At 45.0% G+C, this 18,983-nt stretch overlaps 1 protein-coding gene across 1 annotated transcript in view; it reads left to right on the top strand.

Annotated features, from left to right (window-relative positions):
- EFCAB6 (EF-hand calcium binding domain 6) overlaps positions 1-18,983 on the top strand; it is a 196,386-nt gene that overhangs the window by 91,607 nt on the left and 85,796 nt on the right. Inside the window, exons 12-16 of the mRNA XM_066358621.1 lie at positions 5,309-5,476; positions 8,500-8,559; positions 8,646-8,806; positions 13,352-13,525; positions 15,162-15,330. Coding sequence (XP_066214718.1) covers positions 5,309-5,476; positions 8,500-8,559; positions 8,646-8,806; positions 13,352-13,525; positions 15,162-15,330 — 732 coding nt within the window. The remainder of the gene's footprint in view (positions 1-5,308; positions 5,477-8,499; positions 8,560-8,645; positions 8,807-13,351; positions 13,526-15,161; positions 15,331-18,983) is intronic.

Raw genomic sequence — 18,983 nt, 5'->3', positions numbered from 1 at the left:
CTTGAAGCCCAAGATCACTGGTTTGAGCACGGGGTCACTGGCTTGGCTGGAGCCCCCAGATCAAGGCATGTATGAGAGGCAATCAATGAACAACTAAAGTGCTGCAACAACAAGTTGATGCTTCTCACCTCTCTCCCTTCCCTTCCTGTATATCTGTCTGTTTGTCTCTCACTAAAAAAAAAAAAAAAAAAAAAGAATATGCTAGCTGGGCCACCTCTTAAAGATAAATGAAGGAAGGCTTTGTGTCCTTACCCACCTCAGCTTCTATTAGTATATTGGATATGTTATTTAATTAAAAATAGTGAAATCTACCTATGTTAATGGAAGACTGTAATCATGCTAACCTCTGCAAATATGAACAGTCACTGATGTACTTGATCAGCTAGAGAGTAGCAAAGACCCAATGGAGGGAGGACGGCGGGCCTGCCCCACACGGGCCCTCACTATGCCAGGCCTTCATGGGCACTCAGGCTGAGCACATGGGTGGATAATGCAGGGTTCTTGCTGATGAAGAGCTCACACTCTGGAGTGTCAGAGTAGCAATGACAATCAAATGCCTTAGAGGTACAGAGTGCATGGTTTCCCAGTGGGACTCCCCTCACCCCCCATTTCCCATTTGCCTTGGTCTTGGCCACATATCAGGACCTAGAAGGAAAGGGGAGCAGAAGGAGAGACAGGGCAGGGGTGGCCATCTTTCCTGGCTGCAGAGGACAGCCATGGGAAACAGGTCCCTCTCCTCAGATAGCTAGGCACAGAATTATTAGAAGGCTGCTCACATCTACTTTAAGTCCCACATTCCAAGGAGCTGTGTGTGCTGCCTCCACACGCTGCCACCATCTCTCCGAATGGACCCAGTCACCAATCACGTTTAAATCAGGTGTGACTTACTTCCTGGCACCCAGATACAATTTGTACCTTGCCTATTTACATGCTCTTATTTTTAGGGTTATTAGTTACAATTTACATGATTTTATTTCATTTTTATTTTTTTAGAGAGAGAAGAGAGAAAGAAAGTGGAGGGGGAGGGGGAACAGGAAGCATCAACTCATAGTAGCTGCTTCTAGTATGTGCCTTGACCAGGCAAGCCTAGGGTTTTGAACCAGTGACTTCAGCATTCCAGGGCAACGCTCTATCCACTGTACCACCACAGGTCAGGCAAGTTCACATGATTTTATAAATAGAAAGTCTAAAAGACTCTTCAAACTATATTACAGTTAGTAATAGAATTTGAAAGGTCATTGGATATGAGGTCAATATGCAAAGATCAATTAAATTTTTATATACTGCATTAAACAATTAGAAAAAGAATTTTTAATATGATTTCTAATAATATTTTCAAATTCAAATACTAGAAGTATATCTAACCAAAAAGTGTGCAAATTCTCTATGCTAAAGACTACAAAGATTGGCTATAGAAATAATACCAACTCTTCACAAACTTTCAGAACATATAGGAGGAAGGAACACTTTCCAGTCATTTTCCGAGGCCAGTATTACCCTGATGCCAAAGCCAGATAAAGACATGACAGGAAAGGAAAATTGTAAACCAATATCCTTCATGAATTAGCAAACCAAATTCAAAAACATATAAAACGAAATAAATGCCATGACCATGTGGGATTTATACTAGGATTGCAAGGTTGGTTTAACCTCCAATAAGATCAATTAATGTAATACACAACACTAATAGAATTAAGGACAGAGCTGCATGGTCATCTCAATAGATGGAAAAAAGTATTTTAAAAATCCAACTTTCGGCCCTGGCCGGTTGGCTCAGCGGTAGAGCGTCAGCCTGGCGTGCGGGGGACCCGGGTTTGATTCCCGGCCAGGGCACAGAGGAGAAGCGCCCATTTGCTTCTCCACCCCCACCCCCTCCTTCCTCTCTGTCTCTCTCTTCCCCTCCCGCAGCCAAGGCTCCATTGGAGCAAAGATGGCCCGGGCGCTGGGGATGGCTCCTCGGCCTCTGCCCCAGGCGCTAGAATGGCTCTGGTCGCGGCAGAGCGACGCCCCGGAGGGGCAGAGCATCGCCCCCTGGTGGGCAGAGCGTTGCCCCTGGTGGGCGTGCCGGGTGGATCCTGGTCGGGCGCATGCGGGAGTCTGTCTGACTGTCTCTCCCTGTTTCCAGCTTCAGAAAAAAAAAAAAGAAAGAAAAAAAAATCCAACTTTCATTCATGATAACAACTTTCAAAAAACTAAGAATGATAGGGAAATTCCCAAACGTACTCAAGGGCATTTGTGAGAAACTTATAGTTTTTTAAAATTGATTTTAGAGAAAGAGAGAGGAAGGGAGAGAGTGAGAGAGAGAGAGAAACATCCATTTGTTGCTCCATTTACTTGTACATTCATTGGCTGATTCTTGTATGTGCCCAGACCCAAAACCTTGGCATAGCAGGATGACATGCTAACCAACTGAGCTACCCAGCCAGTTAATGGTAAAAGACTGAATGCTTTTCCCTAAAGATCAGGAAAAGCACAAGAATGTCAACTCTTCTACTTCTATTCAACATTGTACTGAAGTTTTAGACACACAATCAGAAAGGAGAAGAAAGAAAGAAGACATTCAGATTAAAGGGGAAGAAGTAAAACTGTCTTTATTCACATACCATATGGTCTTGTAATAGAACATTCTAAGGAATGCACACACACACACAAACTGCTAGAACTTATGAATGAGTTCCAGGTTGCAGGAGATAAGATCAATATACAAAAATCAGTTATATTTGTATAAATTAGCAATATACAGTCTAGAAAATGAACACCAGAAAGCAAGTCCATTCATAATAGCATCAAAAAGTATAGCATACTTGGGGGTGCATTCAACAAAGGAAGTGCCAGGCTTATACACTGAAAATGACAAAACATTATTAAAAAGAAAAAAAGACATAAATAAATGAAGAGACAATCCATATATATTATACATGGATTGGAAAATTCATTGCTAATGTTAAGATGTCAAGTCTCTCCAAATTGATCCATAAATTCAATGGAAACCACATCAAAATCCAAGCTGGCTTTTTTTTTTCTTCCAGAAATTGAAAAACTAATCCTAAAATTTATATGGAATTGCAGAGTGGCCAAAATGATCTTGGAAGGGATGAATGAAGTTAGAGAACTTAGCTTTCAGATTTGGGAGCTCAGTGTAACGCTACAGGAGGAAGGACAGTGTCTCACTAGCGTGAGAATGGACAGTGGTCAGTGGAACAGAACCGAGACTGGAGAAATTAACCCTTACTCAGTTTTGAAAAAATAATTGGAGGAAAGAATAACCTTTTCAACAATTGATGTTTAGACAATTGGATGTCCATATGCAAAAAAAGACACATTGCCTAACTTCATACACAAAAATTAACTTAAAATGGACCCTAGGCCTACATATAAGAGCTAAGATGATAAAACTCTTAGAAGACATATGCATAAACCTTCGTGATCTTGTGCTAGGCAAAAATTTCTTAGATGTGACATTAAAAGCATGACCCATTAAAGAAAAAGATCAATAAATTTGAATTTATTGAAATTAAAAACTTTTGTGTTTCAAAAGATACCATTAAGAAAGTGAAAAGATAGACCACAGACTAGGAGACAGTGTATGTAAATGATATGTCTGGTCAAGGACCTGTATGTAGAATATATATGAACTCTTAGAACTTAATAAGAAGACACCTCGATTTAAAATATGAGCAGAAGATTTTAATGGACAATTCACCAAAGATATATGAATGGCCAATGAGCACATGAAAAGGTGCTCAACATCATTAGGCCTTAAGGAAATGCAAATCAAAACTATAATTAAGTACCACTTCACATTTGGTTATATACAGCTACAATCAGCCCACTTAGACAACAATAAGTGTCGACAAGAATGCAGCAATGAAACTCGCATATACTGTTGGTGGGGGTGTAAAATGGTGCAGCCACTGCGGAAAACAACACGATAGTTTCTTTAAAATTTAAACAGCAATTTTTCCATATAACCCAGCAATACCACTCTTAGGTATCTTCCCAAGAGAAATAAAAACACATGCTCACACAAAGACTTATGTGCAAGTGTTCATAGCAACATTATTCATAATTCCCAAACCGGGAACAATCCAAATGCCCATCAGCTTATGACAAGATAAACAACGTGTGGTACAACTACACCATGGAATAGTAACAGAAATGAAAGGGAACAAAATACTGATCTGTGCTACATCATGGAGGAACCTCAAAAACATTCTGCAAAGTGATAGAAGCCAGATGCAGGTTACATACAGATGCATATATTGCAGGATTCTATTTATGTGCAATACTCAGAACATAGCAAGCAGAGAGAAACAGAAATTAGATTACTAGTTGCCTTAGGCTGGGGATGGAAATGGGGAGTGACTGCGAATCAGCCGTTTCCTTTGGGGTGAAAATGTTCTGAGATTACACAGAAGGTGATGATGGTTGCACGATGCTATAAGTTTACTGAAAAAAAAAATCATAGATAATTAATTGTCAATGATACCTGTTTAGACACTAAAAAATGATCAACCCCAAACCCAAAAATAGGCTTGGCCATATCCTCAAAATTACAGAACCTTCTGTCCTTTTCAGATTTTGGACCCCAAAGTAAGAACTGACATTTATACACCGCCCTTTCACTAGATAAGCCCTCTTGTCACATTAATATTCACAATATCTCTCTATGAGGCAGGGGTTCTTAATTTCCCCTGTTTTTCTAGTAAAACAGTATCTCTCAATTTTGATACTTAATTTACTTACTGGTAATTTTTTATTCTGGGGAAGAATACTTCTCAGTATTTTGCGCATAATCTGTTTTCTTTATGCAGCAGGGCTGAAATTTTTCTCACTAAGTAATTGTCCATTTATATAACAGATGAGGTTGGTGCCAGTGAAAACAAGCATAATTAATATTCTTAGTAAATTGGAAAGTTGTAATTGAATTGCCAGGAAGTTCTATGTCCGGTGAGGCAGCCCTCCGTTGGGGATGTGGCGGGAGGAACTAGTCAAGCCATCTGTGACAGCCAGCACTTAGCCTACACCGAGAAGGGGATCTGCCTATCCAACAAGTTCGGCCTCTTTCCCCTGTCGGGGCCATTTCCTGCCCATGTCCTGAGAGGCAGCATTGTAGGAACTGCGCTTGCAGAGCCTGGCACCCCCCACCCCACTTCTCTTGGCTCCTATGTTATATAATGGTTATCGTTTGAGGTATTCTTTTTTATAGCATATTTAGCAAAAGCTCACGGTTTATTAAATGATACTAAATATATATAACGTCTCTCCTTTTTTTTTTAAAATACCCTCTATACACTCTCATGCTCAGGAACTGGGTGGACAGATAAAAGGGGAAGAATTGCGACATATCATAAATTGCATGGTTTTAAAAATGAATGATTCAGAATTCAAAGAACTAATGGAGGCACTTGACCCTAGGGGCACTGGACTGGTCAATGTCAACATGTTTATGGAACTGCTCTCAGAGAACCCTAAAGTAAGTTTTACAACAACTTCATGTTTGATATTTTCTAGTTATGGCAAGAAACTTAAGTATTCTTAGTAACATAAGAGATGCTGTTGAAATATGGTTTAAAGAAATGCACGACTTCGCTGAGTTAATTTTTCAGCCGAGTTAACTTTCATGTTAAGTAAGAGTTGAGTGTTTAAGAATTGTTTGGTTTTGACTTTTAGTTTCTAAATCACCTTGAAGGACATTTGACATTTCTGAGGACCCTCCCTGGGTGACACCCCATCACCTGCAGGCCGGAACTTGTTTTCAGAGCGTGTCCACGGTGGCCCTCTTACAGCCACGTCTCGTGAGGCCTGCATGTGAATTGCTCCTCCGGTTCCGTCAATATTTTTAGTTTTTTATGTTAGTTCACTTTTAATGTAATAACTGCTTCTGCTTCTGGTGACTAAGACTTGCTTTTAGTGTTTGCTTCTTTTGACTGAAAAAAAATAGACAGTTTTGTTACTAGAAACGTTTCCATAACTGTAATAGCTATTAGCATTTTAATATTTTAACAGGTTTTAAGAAGTCAGATTCGTTTCAGATAATGCACGCAATGGGCATCAACAGATTCTTGTTGAAATGTTTAAGATTTCTTTTACAGCTAAAAATTATTTTAATATGATTTCCTGAGTGCCCGCCTGAGCAAGGTGATAACCACATCTGAAATCCATGTCATTTGGTCCACCTTGAACTCGAATTCAAAAGTCCCAGAGCCCTTTCACCCAGAGATATTAATAATTACAACTTCTCTTGAATTCTGCTATGGGACAGACCCTGTATAGCTCTGAAGAATCATTGCCTCTGACCATCAGAGGAACCCTGCCCCTAGCCATCTTTTTTTTATTTTTTCTAAACCAAAAATGTAGACATGTCAGCAGTCCACACATGGCAAGTGGAGTGGTCTTGGCTGCAGACACAACCAGGTCCTGTCACTGCCCCAGGCTGCCCCCCTCAAGCCTCCCACCTGCTCTGGCCCCTGTCAGCACTCCTTCCCGCTCCTCCTGCCTGGGGGGGGCCGTTCTCCAAGCCCCAAGGCGCAGCACCTCCCCAGGGGCCCTCTCTGACACCTCTGAAGGAGCCTGTCTTGCAGTCATCAACTTTATACTCCTGTTGCAGTTACAGTGTCACATTTTCCTCATTTATGTGGTTTCCTTCATTTATACCTCCATGAAGACAGGCCTGCCCCTTGTACTGCGGGGGAGAGCCCAGCCCGGCACACTCACAAACAATTGGGGGAGAGAATGAGTCAACAAAAACAAATGAATTAGAAAAACTAGAGAACACGGAAGTGGAGATAGAAGAGAATAAAAATCACCACTGATTCTAACATCGAGTAATTGTTACCCATTTTTATACTTTTCTGTATATCCTCCCAAACCTGTGTACCTATACATGCATGCTTTTCTTTGCAGCTTTGTTGAGGCATATTTATTATACAAAAACCTGCACGTATTTACTGTGTACAACTTGATAAGTTGGATACATATTTTCACATGAAGTATCTATTTTATTTTAAAATGAGATCATGTAATTATAGCCTTTTTAACCTATATTGTCATTTATGGACATATTGATTGCAATGTCAATAAAAATTCTGCTATATGTAACTTGAAAGATACAGTAAATATTCCCTGATATTATAATCTAGGTGTTTGATTTTTTTTTGAAGTTTATTGATGTTAGTGTGATTTAGATTTATTTTTATTTATTTTTTTTATAAATAAATTTTTATTAATTTTAATGGGGTAACATCAATAAATCAGGGTACATATATTCAAAGAAAACATGTCCAGGTTATCTTGTCATTCAATTATGTTGCATACCCATCACCCAAAGTCAGATTGTCCTCCATCACCTTCTATCTAGTTTTCTTTGTGCCCCTCCCCCTCCTTTCCTCCCCCCGCACCCCATAACCACCACACTCTTGTCCATGTCTCTTAGTCTCGTTTTTATGTCCCAGCAATGTATAGAATCCTGCAGTTCTTGTTTTTTTCTGATTTACTTATTTCATTCCGTATAATGTTATCAAGATCCCACCATTTTGTTGTAAATGATCTGATGTCATCATTTCTTATGGCTGAATAGTATAGCATGGTGTATATGTGCCGGTGTTTGATTTTTTAAAAAATTATTTTGATACAATGAATATCATAGTTCCTGCTTGTTTGCATCACTCAATGATTATTTCTTTAGTATAAACTTCTAGAAATGGAATTATTGGGTTAAAGAGTAGATATTTTATTTTAAAATTTAATGGTTTTAAAGAGGAATATCTATGTAAAGTACAAACTGCAGAGGATGCAAAGGGAACATGTGAAGAGCGATTGTCCCCTGCGTCCCTGCTCCTCCGCCTGCTCGGGAAGCTGACACTGCTACCCCTGATCCGCAGGTTAGCAAACTGTCTTAATATCATTTCTGTCCGCACTGGCACTTTGCTTCCTTTTTGTTTTACCGTGTTGCTAGGCAGAAGTACCATCTCATCATTCTTTTCACTTCGTATTTATTTCATTTCCAGGTGGTGGATTTTTTCATGTGTATTGTGCTTTTTTTTTTTTTTTTGTATTCGTAGCTCTGCTGTGACCAGAGCCACTCTAGCGCCTGGGGCAGAGGCCAAGGAGCCATCCCCAGTGCCTGGGCCATCTTTGCTCCAATGGTGCCTCACTGCGGGAGGGGAAGAGAGAGACAGAGAGGAAGGAGAGGGGGAGGGGTGGAGAAGCAGATGGGCGCTTCTCCTGTGTGCCCTGGCCGGGAATCGAACCCGGGACTTCTGCACGCCAGGCCGACGCTCTACCACTGAGCCAACCGGCCAGGCCTTTTTTTTTTTTTTTTTTAAAGTAAATGAAAGTTCAATGTTCTTATTTCCATTTCCAGATGGGGTCCAGAGGCAAACTGACGTGCTCAGATCTCAAAGTCATTAGCTGATTGGGGCCAAGGTCAATGACTGCACAGCTCCTCCTGCCTTTAAGAGTCACTTGTATTCACGTACCTTCTCTTTCCCAATTTAGGTAGGAAAGCCATGCTCCTGTGCAGACGTCAAGACACCTCTCCTCCTGGCTGGGGACTCGGTAGGTAACACTTTCTCCCGTGGTCCCGAGTGCTGCCACCCCAGGTCACACACATGCCGCTTGTAAGCACGTTTGTTTTCTTGCAGTTGGAAGCAATGGCCCGTGATGCCATCAGTAGGAATATGGTGGCTTTCTATAACATGCTACGGGCCTACGACCTCGGAGACACCGGGCTCATGGGGCCAAATAGCTTCAGGAAAGTCATGCACATATTCTGCCCATGTTTTACGACAGAACATTTAACAAAGTAAGTGTTTTGGTAATGAAATTAATTCCTGTTATGTTTTTTATCAAGTCTGTTTTTATAATTCTAAACCTTTTTCTATGAATATTTGCAATATTAATTGGGAATATTGATAATAATTATTTATTGAGTCCATACTGACATCAGACATTGGTTCAGGGTTTGGCCTAGGCTACCTTACCACAGCCACATAAGGTGGCTGTTATTCCTTCTCACGGGTAAAGACACTGAGGCTGGAGATGCTGGTTCCCGCTCACAGTCACACAGCTAGCAAGTAGTAGAGTCTGGGACTCGTTCTGGGTCCCCAGGACCCCTGTGCTCTTCGTCATTATACTCTTTCACCTCCCAGGGCAGCTGGCTATGATCAGCCGCCCCATAAACAAATAGCTTGAAGTATATTTTATTTCACCTTAGTTTAAAACTTAATCTGTGGTGGGTGAACCAAAGCTGGAAGGGGACAGCGTCCTGCAGGCCCCGTGCTATCCCTCCCCGTGTGTCCTTTCCCCTCCACGTGGGGGCCTTGTCCCGTGGGGCACAGAGCCCAGCCCCTTCCCTCTCTGCAGGTGACCCTGACAACCTACAGCTCGAGAGCCCTCGGCCTGCAGGGGCCGATGCTCCCACGCCACCCTGCTCCCTGCTGTCCCCCGAGGCTGCACACCCTTAGAGGTTTCTGGCCCAGTGTTTCCCAGCACCGGGCAGAGAGCTGCAAGGTTACTTTAGGTTCAAGTCCGGTTGGATCCCAGAGAAGAAAGTTTCTCCAGTTCTCTCACTCCCGATTGGAATGGTAAACGTCTCATTTGTTGCTTTTGTTTATATTAGACTGATCTGAGGTGCCCCGAAACACAATTGATTACTGGTAGTTGGCCACTTGAGTCTCCTTTTTGTCAACATTCATATTTCATACCCTATTTTTCCCGTGTTTGGTTTTTGTAGGAGAGAAGTGGTTTATAATAAAAGGAGGTGAGAGGCAGAGGCTTTCTGAAGCAGGAGAGGCTGGGCTGGGCATCTGCTTTCACCCAAATTTATCCAACGTTTACAGAGAGATGAGTTTGCCAGTGTGTGGAAGAAATGCAGGGAAGGGGAGAAACAGGGGACAGCAGGTTAATAGAAGGTTCTGGAGACAGCTCTGGGGAGCTTGGCGGGGACGAGGAAGAAGAGTGAGCCACGGTGATGTCAGTGTCTTCCAGGGCTCAAGCTGACCGTGGCCTTCACTGTGTGCAGTCAGGGCCGGGCCCAGGATGGACTGGGCAGTTCGCTTACTCCATCATGTAGCCGCTCACTCAGGCAGTGTTAGGGGATGCCTGCTGCACACTGGAGTCTTGTGTTAGCGGTGCACAAAGCCCTTTATCTCCAGGATGGTCTAATGGGGGGAAGGAGATGTTGGCACACCCAGAAGGTTTATGTGCCATGGGACCAAGCTCACAATGCTTGAAGACACACACGGGGCAGGAGTGCTCACTGAGCTGGTGATGGGGGACACTGAACTCCAGAGCTTCCCTGGATGTGAAGCTGGAGTCCGGGGAGTACGGGGCGGGCACTCTGGGCAGGGCACAGCGGGGGAAAGCCAGAGGGCACTCTGGGCGTGGCACAGCGGGGGAAAGCCAGAGGGCTAGGGGCACACGGCACAGCGGGGGAAAGCCAGGGGGCTAGGGGCACACGGCACAGCGGGGAAAAGCCAGGGGGCTAGGGGCACACGGCACAGCGGGGGAAAGCCAGGGGGCTAGGGGCACACGGCACAGCGGGGGAAAGCCAGGGGGCTAGGGGCACACGGCACAGCGGGGGAAAGCCAGGGGGCTAGGGGCACACGGCACAGCGGGGGAAAGCCAGAGGGCTAGGGGCACACGGCACAGCGGGGGAAAGCCAGAGGGCTAGGGGCACACGGCACAGCGGGGGAAAGCCAGGGGGCTAGGGGCACACGGCACAGCGGGGGAAAGCCAGGGGGCTAGGGGCACACGGCACAGCGGGGGAAAGCCAGAGGGCTAGGGGCACACGGCACAGCGGGGGAAAGCCAGGGGGCTAGGGGCACACGGCACAGCGGGGGAAAGCCAGAGGGCTAGGGGCACATGGCACAGCGGGGGAAAGCCAGAGGGCTAGGGGCACACGGCACAGCGGGGGACTGGGGCAGGGAGTTGTCTAGGGGAGGAACAGAAGGGGGGAAGGGGCTGAGGGATGGGGTGGGTCAGGCAAGGATGACAGTATGTCCTGCAATAGGGATCTGGAACCACTGGACGGACATGGTCTGAGAATCCCCAGGACGGCTCTGAAGATACCAGTGTTCGTGCCCTGTCCCCAGGTTGAATCAGGCACCCTTACATTAAAGTCCGCAATTGTTCCGATGTGCAGTTGTCATTGAGAGGCACAGCTGAGGGGGAACTGTGGCCTGTGAGGTGGCTTCAGATGGGAGTAGATGACACTTTCAGATTTTCACTTGATGAAGATCTCTCCGTGAGGAGAGTGGACTGTGATAGGGAGAGAGGCAGCATACAAGTGCAAGAAGCCAGGTCATGGCCGAGGCGCTTGGTGGCTTTGGGTGAGGAGGGTGGTGGCAGAGGAGGGAAGGAGGCTCAGGTGGCGGCTGTGGCTGCTGGAACAGGTAGGTGGGAGCCAGCAAGGAAACAGAAGGAGTAAGAAGATTGGAAGGAGACTCCAGGAAGACATGGTCTCGTGATGCTGTCACCACAGCTGGTTTACCGAGTGGCCTGTGCTAAGACTTCACGCAGGTCCTCTGACTTCACGTTCACAGTAACCCCCGAGGTAGGAGCTTGTGTGACGTGCACTCTGTAGGCCCTGTAGGTGCCCCCGTGTGACGTGCACTCTGTAGGCCCTGTAGGTGCCCCCGTGTGACGTGCACTCTGTAGGCCCTGTAGGTGCCCCCGTGTGACGTGCACTCTGTAGGCCCTGTAGGTGCCCCCGTGTGACGTGCACTCTGTAGGCCCTGTAGGTGCCCCCGTGTGACGTGCACTCTGTAGGCCCTGTAGGTGCCCCCAGAAACTGGAGGCAGAAAGGTCGGTACCTGCCCAGGTCAGTGGTGCTCAGTCCTTCTATGCTCGTAAAAATCACTGAGGACCTCCGGAGCATTTACTCTGTGGAGCAGATCTGAAATTATTTACTCTCCCAGGAATCACTGTGTTTCCCTGCAGGCTCAGGAAAAACGGTGGGATTTCAAAATAAAGATTTATTGGATGATATTGAGGTTTCGGACCAAAGGTCACTAGTAACGCACTAGGAGAGCGTTGTTAGGAAGCTGAGTTCATCTGTGAAAATTCAGTCTGGCTCCTCATTTATCACATTTCTATGGCCTGAGAGGACATAAGAGAACACAAGTACACATTCTGTCAGAGGTCAGAGGGAGGGTGACCAACAGACACGTAGCCTCTGAAAAGTCCACTGTGCACCCATGAGAGACCTGGGTGGAAAGGACAAACGGCTTCTTAGTATTCATGTGAAAATAGTTTTGGCCTCACCAGTGCCCCGGAAGCCTCCAGAGACCAGGCCTCAAGAATGCCTGTCATCCCTTACCGATCTGTCTGGTCACGGGGCTGACATTCGGACACGGGGCGGCCAAGTCCAGGGTCATACCCTTAACTACTGTGCTCTAGGGCCGTGGGCATTTTAATGAATATCTAGGTTCTGCTTGGGGACTCTGGCATTAGTACGTTTGACACAATGAGCATGCAGAATTTTTATGATTACAAAATATTAGCAAACAAAATCTCAAAAAAGAAATAGATCCTGTCATATCAGTGGTTCGTTACATTTTTCCTAAAATGTTTGTGTGTGCCACAATTCCAGTGAGAATCCTTTCATAATTCCACACCAAATTTCTACATGAGATATTTTTTTCTTTTTTTACATTTGTTATATCTTTATTGCAATGCTCTTTACAAACACTATGCTGCACATATCATATTTACATGATGCAATTTGAAGAATCCATTGTGTGGATACATCTGTGAAACCATCACAAGCTGTCAGTCAGAGAACAAACATTTCATCCTCCTCAGTAGCTCCCTGTGCCCTTTGCAGGTCACCCCGTCCGCCTGCCCCGAGCAACCACCGATCACTGAGGATTACTTGGCCTCTTCTAGGATTCTGCATACATGGAAACATACATGATATTCACCCTTTGTCAGGCTTTATTCACCAGCGTCATGATTCTGAGATTCATTTATGTTGTTACATGTATTCCCAGTGGGTCCCTTTTCATTGCTGAGTAGTGATGTATTGCATGAAATACACACTTTGTGCATCCGTTGGTGGTGGACATTTGCTTTGTGTCCAGTTTGGGGCCATTACCAATAAAGCTGTACATATTATACAAGTTTTTGTGGAGACATATTTTTATTTGTCTGGGGTGGAACAGCTAGCTCCTCTGGCAAGTGTATCTTCAACTGCCAAACCACCTTCCAAAGCGGCTGCATCATTCTATACCCCACCAGCGGTGGGTGAGGGCTGTAGTTACCCACATCCTCGGCGATGCTCAGTAGGATCTGTCTTTTTTAGTTTTAGCCGTTTAATGGGTGTATTCTAATTATCTTTAATATTCAGACTCTACAGTAAGTTTCAGGATGTTGCTTCAGGAAAAATCCTTTACAAGGACCTCTTGGCAGGAATGGGAGTTAATGGCCCGCCCACCACCTCTCCAGTTCTTACTCCAAAGGCTCGGCTGCGAAGGGAATGTTTTCGGAAAGTGGAGCAGCAGCTGCTGGATCATTCTGAGAGGTAACATGAGATAAAGCAAAAGCATGTGCTAACCCCAGATCCTGTTGTGGAAAGGCCGCCAGTAAATATTTGTGAACTGAATGAGGTTATTAATGTTTTATTAAGTAAGAAAGACAGCAAACTATTAACACAGTGATTAAAGTCAGCAGGCTTTAGACCAAACAGAGATCTTAGGAATTATTGACCCAACCTATTAATTCTAGAAATGAAGGCACTGAGAGGTTTGGGGACTTGCCTTAAGCTTCACAAACATAGTGCCCATCCTGGGTCAGGAACCCAGGGCTCTTGACTGTCAGAGAACCTGTCTGCTACCCCACTTTAACACCTGCATCCATGTCCATTTTTCTCCAGAAACACAGATTCCTTACCGCTATTTAATACTTATTGCAAAATACACCCTTTCAACCAGTTAACATTTTCTTTCATGAATGGTAGAATCATTTAAATGATTGCCAAATTGAACTGTAACAATAAAACATTCTTAAGAAATTATTAAATATACGGCGAATGAATATTCTCACCCTTCCTCATTTTGAAAAGTCCCAGTTTAGTCTAATGAAAAGATACTATTCTGACTTGCTTATTCATAGCTTATAATAAATCCACGAAGAAAGGTAAAATGTGCAGGTACTCAGCAGGCTTCACTTCATCGTATCCTCTTAAAAGCTCTTAAGTACAGAACAATGGGAATGTTTTAATGCCCTGCTCATGAAATGTGAATATCTGGGCATTTCAGTAGCAGCTGCATTATAAATGGGCAGAAAGATGATATTTTAAGAGAAGGTTAAGTATTCGGTGATGAGCCATGTCTGCCTCCTAAAACCAGTGGAAGAAGTAATGGCAGTTAAGCATTTCATAAATTGTGGGCACTCCCAGGGAGCTCTGCAACATCGGGAGAGGCAGAAGCCACGGGCAAGGGGCGGAAGTTCCTTCTCTGTAGCTGTTTCACAGCGTTTCCCCTCTGCGCACCCAGGGAGGCCCAGGAGACTTCTGGAGCATTGAAGAAGTCAGTCATTCTCCAAAAGCACATTCTCTCTCTCTCTCTCTCTCCCTCTCTCTCTCTCTCTCACACACACACACACACACACAGCACATCTCCTCAAATCTGTATTTTATTAACCAAGTTGACTTCATACATCAGCTTGGAAAAGCTGTGGACTTCCCTTGCTTCCCATGGATATTTGATGATTCTGTGATCCGGTTACCAAAAAACAGCCTGTTTTGTTTAAAGCTTTACAATGGGCTTTGACGTTTAATTCTCCCATTTCACAAACATATTCTTTTTCAACCTTGTCCGCCTAGTCACACCCCACATTCAGCCAGCTCAGAGCACAGTAGGAGATCTTAGCACAGAGATGACACTATTCTCCTCCAAGAGCTCCCCACCCCACCTGTCACCACACGCGGGCACCACAGGGGGAGCTTCACTTGACAGTGCAGCTCACCTCCAGTCCGTCCTAGGCTCCTACAAGCCGTGGGGTGTGCGAAGTCCCCCAGTGCCATCATCTGTCTGAGCATGCTTCCTTGTTTGTGGAAGAAGGATGGTGGGCCTCCTTGTAGCCCTGGGTTGAATAAAAAATGGGTGGGGTCTGTAGGAAGCACCCTGCTGGACCTAAATGGCTGCTTGTGATTTTAGAACCAAGCCCACTGAGGATAAAAGCACCTTGAGCAAGAATGTGACCAAGGACGAAGCTATTGAAAAACTCAGAAACCGTATACAGCAACGGGACCCAGCATTCAAAAAACAATTTCTTGACCTCAGCAAGGAACTTGATGGCAGAATTACTGTACATGACTTCAGGAAGGTAGGAGAAGGGGTTTCTCTGTGTTTCTGTTTCTTTTTTTTCCTGAAAGAGTTCAGTTGTTTTGTTACATGCAGTTGCTTTAAGGGTAGGCATTGGGTTTTCAGTTTTTATTCCAGGACAAGGCAGATCCATTTCTCGGCATCTTTTAACAGTTTAAAAGGATTCTTTTGGCCAAAAGATATCTTTGGCAACTTTCTTCAGAGGATACATCTGACATGGATGTGGCTGGTTTTTGATGCCTAAACTTTCAAAACAAAGCGTTCATCGATGCATTGTGTGCATCGTGCCCTCATGGGGCGGAGGGGGGGGGAGCAGCGCTGTGCAGCCCCCGTTCGTGCTCTGCCACAAGGCATGCCTGCGAGGCTGTGGTTCGTTCCTGCAGAAAGTGAGCACAGTCTGGCAGTGGCACTGGGAAGCAAAGCATGCTCATTTGCATGTGCTTATGGGAACTGCCGAGGTTCTGCCAGAAAGGACTCAGCTTGAAGAGTTCTGCATAGACTTTCAGAAATTAATTTAAATGATTGCTTAAAATTCCTATTGTGATCCTTCCAGCTAATCATTGTCAGCTATAGTTAAAGAAAGCATTTCAGCTAATAGGTAGTCATGTCCTGTGGACAAATTTAGAAGAAGGCAATGAAATATATTTCCAAGAAGAGAATAATTATGTTAGTGGCTACTATTTCTCTAGCGCCTACCCCCACAACAGATGAGGTAATCCAAAGCCCCCTGGAGGATGGATGGAGGAGAGAGTGCCTGGAAGCACAGGGATGGGGCTAGCTGGCTGTTGAGAGTCCAGGCCTCCCCCTCAGATGTGGAGGCCTGATGTTCTTTGAGCATGTGGGACATGGTGAAGAGATAGAATAGAGTCAACAGATAAGGGAGAGCAAAGATGCCAGGATGGGTCCAAGATTTCCAGTTTGGGGGCCAGTGGCTGATAATGAGTCATTGGTAATTCTGCAAAGAGCAGCTTCAGTGGGGTGGGTGATGGGAAATGGGTGCAAATCATCGACCTCTCCCAGGGCACCTTGTCCTAGATTCTAGATCCTAGAGCCTGTCACCCTCAAGTCACCTGGCACGGCTTCCCTCATGCGTAATGGCCTCAAAGGATCACAGTGCTCAGTGGCCTTGATCCACAGAGTCTATTCATAAGTTCACAGGAAACCAAGGATCTTCCCTTTTTTTCCTTTAATGTTAAGAGATACCGGTTTCTGATCAGTGTGAGCTAACCAGTGACGTCACACTAAGTTGACAGTCCTTAGAGAGGCAGGGTTTGGGGTTTTAATGACCCTGGTGTGCTTTTCATAGATACATGTGCTTTCCACTGGGGGAGGGGGAGGTAACTAGTCCTTCTGTACTTGGTCTAGATCTGGTCTGAGTATTTTACCTCATACGTTACATCATGTCTCACAACAATGCTGTAGTATAAACCATATTTTTTTCTCCCAGAAAATCCCCCTCTCCCAGGTCATCGCTCTGGCCACTGTACCATGTAGCCTGTGACTTTTTCCTATTTTAATGTCATTTTATGTAAATACTTAGTCAAGAACTGGTGGTATTGTAGGAGAACTGTTTTTGAAATTTAGGGTAATCTAGAATCTTTACATTTCTTCTCTATAGACTTTTCCTTCCTCTCCTTCACATGCTGAATTAGCAGTGAACCCAAGAAACAGTGTCTTAACTAAGAGAGGTTACTCTTTTTCTCTCCTGTAACGAGGAGTCTGGAAGCTGTGTGTGCAGGGCCATGCAGCGGAGCAGTTCTACAGTGACTTGAGAGACCCAGAGTGCTTCTGGTTTTCTTTTCTTTCAGGCTCATCCTCTAGCATGCAAGATAGCTGCTGCAGTACCAGCCATCACAAACATGTTTCAGGCATAAAGAAATGGAAAAGTGAAGGGCAAAAGGCTTGAGCTAGACAAGTCTTTCTTTTTTAAAACAGCCCAAGTCTTTCTTTTTTAAAACAGCCTTCTTGGAGCTTCTCCCAAGAGTTATATTTTATGGAGCAGGACTGTGTGTGTGTGTGTGTGTGTGTGTGAGAGAGAGAGAGAGTGAGTTTTGGCTGGGTACATACATTAGTACCTCTAGAGAAAGCAAGGTTCTGTTCCATGGGAAAAGGAGAGAACTATGTCAGGCAGGCAAATACAACAGTTTCTGTCAAACTTTTTTCAGTACACATTTTGAGAGTGCCTGTTGCATACTTGGCATAGGACTGAGCCACACGGGGAACATGGATAAAAAAGAAGTTTCATTGCTTGGTAACAGTGACCCATGGGGAACATAAAATGACAGAACACCCAAGGACACGTAAGTCAAGATTAGTCTAATTGAGTAATTAGACTAATTGAGCTATTCCATCCATCAGGAATTTGAGGGTGGCTTTACCATTCGAGTTCCCTGTAATTGGCTGTTCCTGATGGGAAGTTGTTATTCTTCACCCTCAGTAAATACACTGAACATTGTTTGGCTCCCTGCTCTTCTTAGTCCCATCTCCAGTGTCCCAGCCGAGGCCTCTGGAGACAGACCCAGGGCCGCAGAGCTCACCAGCGAACTCACAGAGCCCCTGAGACATGTGGTAGGGAGGCACGAGTCTGTAACGGCCCAACCCAGTGTCCCAGATTCTTAGCACTTTCGGCTCCCAGCTTCTCATCTGCTCCAAGACAGGGGCAGCGGCCTTGCTTATTAGCAGGAGGCGAGCTTTCCTTCCTCCCAGCAGAGTGCTTCGTGCCCTGCGGGTGAGAACTTGTACCCTCACCACCCCACTGCCACCGCTTCCTAGTCACATGCACCCTGTCCCAGAGAGAGGGACCCCATGTGAACCAGCCCCTCCAGCACTGATAAGCATCTCCTCGCCCCTGGGTGTGGGTAAGCAAAGTAAGTGGCCATGGTGACTCTGGGCAAATGACTTTCTTTAAAGCCAAATAGTAAATATTTTAATTCATTTGGTTTTATAAATCTTCTTTGGAAGCATATAGCTCTGGTCAGTTAAACGTATTTTTAAAACTCTTCATTGTTGCATTATGGTCAATTTTGTGAGGAGGGAAAAACATAAAAATTAGGGAACAATAAGAGGGACCAGCAGAAACTTCCACGGTAAAGAGACACATGTCCACACAAAGTCAGAGACCCAGAGTGTGAGCAGGGGACCTTTACAGGGTTGTTTCCCCACATTTGCCCTTTGGGGGTTCCTGCTGCTGAATGCTTTCCACACCGCGTTGTGTTTGGCCACTGTCAGCAGAGGGTGCCCTTGAGGCTCCATCTGAGGCCTAGTCAGCTTCGCGGGCTGCATGGAGCCCGGGTTCTCCAGCCTGTTCAGGAGCTCATGACTCAGGTGGGAAAATACGTAGGAAGACGGATGGAATACCCTCTTCTTGAGGACAGATGCGAGGGAGGAGATGAGTAGACTTAGTTCTTTAGCTTCCTGTTACAAATGACTTCCTAATCTTGCAGGTGTTTTAAAGGGGTGACCAACTGTGCGTTCAAGGTCCCTCACATCTTCAGTTTTGTTGTTTCAAGCCCCACACAACCATCAAAAGTATATATATATATACATATTTATTTCTCCATCTTCTGGAGATGCCAGAGCCTAATGCTGGATTCTCACAGCGGCTGTGCCCAGATTGGCCAAATCCTGCAGGGCAGAAGTTGCAGACCCTTGGTG

Source organism: Saccopteryx leptura, chromosome 1 (genome assembly GCF_036850995.1).
Source record: "Saccopteryx leptura isolate mSacLep1 chromosome 1, mSacLep1_pri_phased_curated, whole genome shotgun sequence".
Classification (NCBI taxonomy): Eukaryota; Metazoa; Chordata; class Mammalia; order Chiroptera; family Emballonuridae; genus Saccopteryx; species Saccopteryx leptura.
This window is presented reverse-complemented; position numbering and strand designations above follow the sequence as displayed.